At 44.6% G+C, this 3,494-nt stretch overlaps 1 protein-coding gene across 1 annotated transcript; it reads left to right on the top strand.

Moving 5' to 3' along the window:
• Nucleotides 1-725: 725 nt before the first annotated feature.
• On the top strand, nucleotides 726-1,586 carry LOC139293851 (uncharacterized; the record flags this gene model as incomplete). Its single annotated transcript, XM_070915465.1, has 1 exon — nucleotides 726-1,586. A coding segment is annotated over one exon (861 nt), but the record flags the coding sequence as incomplete, so codon positions are not given.
• Nucleotides 1,587-3,494: the final 1,908 nt, after the last annotated feature.

Here is a 3,494-nt window from a genome sequence, read left to right on the forward strand (position 1 = left end):
TCAGGTTGAAGAGTGCCGTCAGCCTGGGGACTGGGGAACGAGGTGTGAGGGAAGCTCTCACAGGGGGGTGGGGGGCTGTGAAGAGCAAGAGGGGGAGGGGGGAGTAGAAAAGGTGAAGGTTGGAGGCAGACAGCAGAAGAGTTGGGGGGGGGGGGGGGGGGGGGGGGCAGCTCTGAAAGCCCTCTTCTTTTTATTCAGGATGGCCTTGACGTCCTTTGTCACCCATGGCTTGTTGTTAATATAACAATATGAATAACAATGAAAAAAGTGAAAATTATAAATTAAATCAAAATGCTCCAAATGAAAGCTTCAATTATAAAGATGAAATTGAAAACGGAAATAAGTAAAAGGGAAACATAAAATACAAAGCTCAAAATGGGAAATGGAAAAGCTTAAATTGAAATACTTAAATTAGTTTAAGATTAAATAGAATTTTTTTTCATTTGAACTTTTTTCCATTTGGCATTTGGCTTTTCAAGCTGTATTTGAATGAGGAGGCCGGGCCCAAAGGCTGGAGGGGAGGGTTTGAAGCGGCAGTGGCGGCAGAGGCCACTGGCTAACCAGCCGCTAACCACTTAAACGTACATTAGTTTTGCTTAACTCTGATAGTTCTCTCCTTCTTTTAGCGACTTTTTCGCTAATCTCACAGTTGTTTACACACTATTCTGTCTGTTACATTAGCTTAGCAGCTAGCGATGGCTTCTCTCTCTCCTTCTCGCTCTCCTTCTCACTCTCCTGCTCTGTCCTGCTCGGTGTGTCAGATGTTTAGTTATCCCCCCGCCTCCTTTAGCGATAGTGGTAAATGTAATAAATGTAGTTTATTTAGCGTGCTGGAGGCGAGGCTCAGCGAGTTGGAGGTGCGGTTCCGCACCATGGAGACGGCTGTAGTCAGCCAGCCCCCAGTAGCCGGTGCGGACCGACCCAGTGTAGCTCCCGCTAGCCGTCCCCCGGCAGCTCCCGAGCAGCCGGGAAGCCAGGGAGGCTGGGTGACTGTCCGAAGGAAGCACAGCCCTCAGCTGAAGCCCACGGTTCACCACCAACCACTTCATGTTTCTAACAGGTTCTCCCCACTCAGCGACACACCCGCTGAGAAGCAGATTGTGGTAATTGGCAGCTCCATAGTCAGAAACGTGAAGTTAGCGACACCAGCGACCATAGTGAAATGCATTCCTGGGGCCAGAGCGGGCGACATTGAATCAAATTTAAAACTGCTGGCTAAGGATCAGCGTAAATACAGTAAGATTGTTATTCACGTCGGCGGTAATGACTCCCGATTACGCCAATCGGAGGTCACTAAAATTAACGTGGAGTCGGTGTGTACGTTTGCAAAAACTATGTCGGACTCCGTAGTTTTCTCTGGGCCCCTACCCAATCTGACCAGTGATGATATGTTTAGCCGCATGTCATCATCCAACCGCTGGCTGTCGAGGTGGTGTCCAGCAAACCATGTGGGCTTCGTAGGTAATTGGCGGACTTTCTGGAGGAGACCTGGTCTGATGAGGAGAGACGGCATTCATCCCACTTTGGATGGAGCGGCTCTCAAATCTAGAAATCTGACCGACTTTATTAGTGAACCAAAACCGTGACAACCCAGAGTCCAGACCAGGAGGCAGAGTCGTAGTCCTACACGCTTCTCTGCGCTTCCATTAGAGCAGTTACCCACCCAAAACCCCATAATAACTGTGTCTGCCCCCCGACCACTTAAATTAATTCAATCAAAATTAAACAGGAAAGGTGTCATTAATAAAAACTTAATAAAAATTAAGACCACCACTGCTATAGGCCAAAACAATAGGAAAATGAAGTGTGGACTGTTAAACATCAGATCTCTGTCATCTAAAGCTGTATTAGTAAACGAGCTAATATCAGAGAATCATATTGATCTACTGTGTCTGACAGAAACCTGGCTGTGTCATGAAGAGTATGTCAGCCTGAATGAATCCACTCCGCCCAGTCACACTAATACTCTAATACACTAATACATCCCTCGAGGCACCGGCCGAGGAGGTGGAGTTGCAGCCATCTTTGACTCAAGCCTGTTGATGAACTCTAGACCTAAACTGGATTATAACTCATTTGAAAGCCTCGTTTTGAGTCTCTCACTCCCAACCTGGAAAACACTGAAGCCAGTCTTATTCGTTATAGTCTATCTCGCTCCAGGTCCATACTCTGAATTCTTATCTGAATTCTCAGAGTTTTTATCAGGTTTAGTCCTTAAAACAGACAAAGTCATTATCGTGGGTGATTTTAATATTCATGTGGACGTTGATAAGGATAGCCTTGGTACTGCGTTTACCTCTTTATTGGATTCGATCGGCTTCTGTCAGAGGGTACAGAAACCCACTCACTGTTTTAATCACACCCTCGACCTGGTTCTGACATATGGACTTGAAATTGAACATCTAACTGTCTTTCCACAGAACCCTTTGTTATCGGACCATTATTTAATAACTTTTGAATTCCTATTACTGGACTACACGCCATTAGGCAAAAAAGCTTACACCAGATATCTATCTGATAGTGCTGTAGCTAAATTTAAGGAAGTGATTCCATCGGCATTAAATTCAATGCCACATCTCAATACAACTGAGGACTCCTATGCTAACCTTCGTCCCTCCCAAACGGACGATCTTGTTGACAGTGCTGCAGGCTCAATGTGATTGACACTTGACTCTATTGCCCCTCTTAAAAAGAAGATAATAAAACAAAGAAAGTCAGCTCCATGGTATAACACCCAAACCCGCAAATTAAAGCAAACAGTGCAGAAACTTGAAAGGAAATGGCGCTCCACCAAACTGGAGGAATCACGTTTAATTTGGCAAGATAGTCTTAGAACTTATAGGAAGGCCCTCTGTAAAGCCAGAGCAGCCTATTACTCATCATTAATAGAAGAGAACAAGAACAACCCCAGGTTTCTCTTCAGCACTGTAGCCAGGCTGACAGAGAGTCACAGCTCTATGGAGCCATATATTCCTATAACCCTCAGCAGGAATGATTTCATGAGCTTCTTTAATGATAAAATTCTAACTATTAGAGACAGAATTGATCACCTCCTGTCTTCAGGTAGTACCTTACCTTCAAACACAGGAATCTCAGAAATAGCTGTAAAACCTGATCTATATTTAGATTGCTTTTCTCCCATTGACCTTCACCAAATTACTAAAACCATCTCTTCATCTAAGCCATCAACTTGTCTCTTAGACCCCGTCCCAACCTGGCTGCTCAAAGAGGTTTTACCTTTAGTCAGCACTTCTTTACTAGACATGATCAATCTGTCTTTATTAACAGGCTACGTACCACAGTCCTTTAAAGTAGCTGTAATTAAACCTCTTCTTAAAAAGCCCACTCTCGATCCAGAGGTTTTAGCCAACTATAGACCTATATCTAACCTTCCCTTTCTCTCCAAGATTCTTGAGAAAGCAGTCGCCAACCAGCTGTGTGACTTTCTACATGACAATAAGTTGCTTGAGGACTTTCAGTCAGGTTTCAGAGCT

The sequence above is a fragment of the Enoplosus armatus genome, chromosome 12 (assembly GCF_043641665.1).
Source record: "Enoplosus armatus isolate fEnoArm2 chromosome 12, fEnoArm2.hap1, whole genome shotgun sequence".
Classification (NCBI taxonomy): Eukaryota; Metazoa; Chordata; class Actinopteri; order Centrarchiformes; family Enoplosidae; genus Enoplosus; species Enoplosus armatus.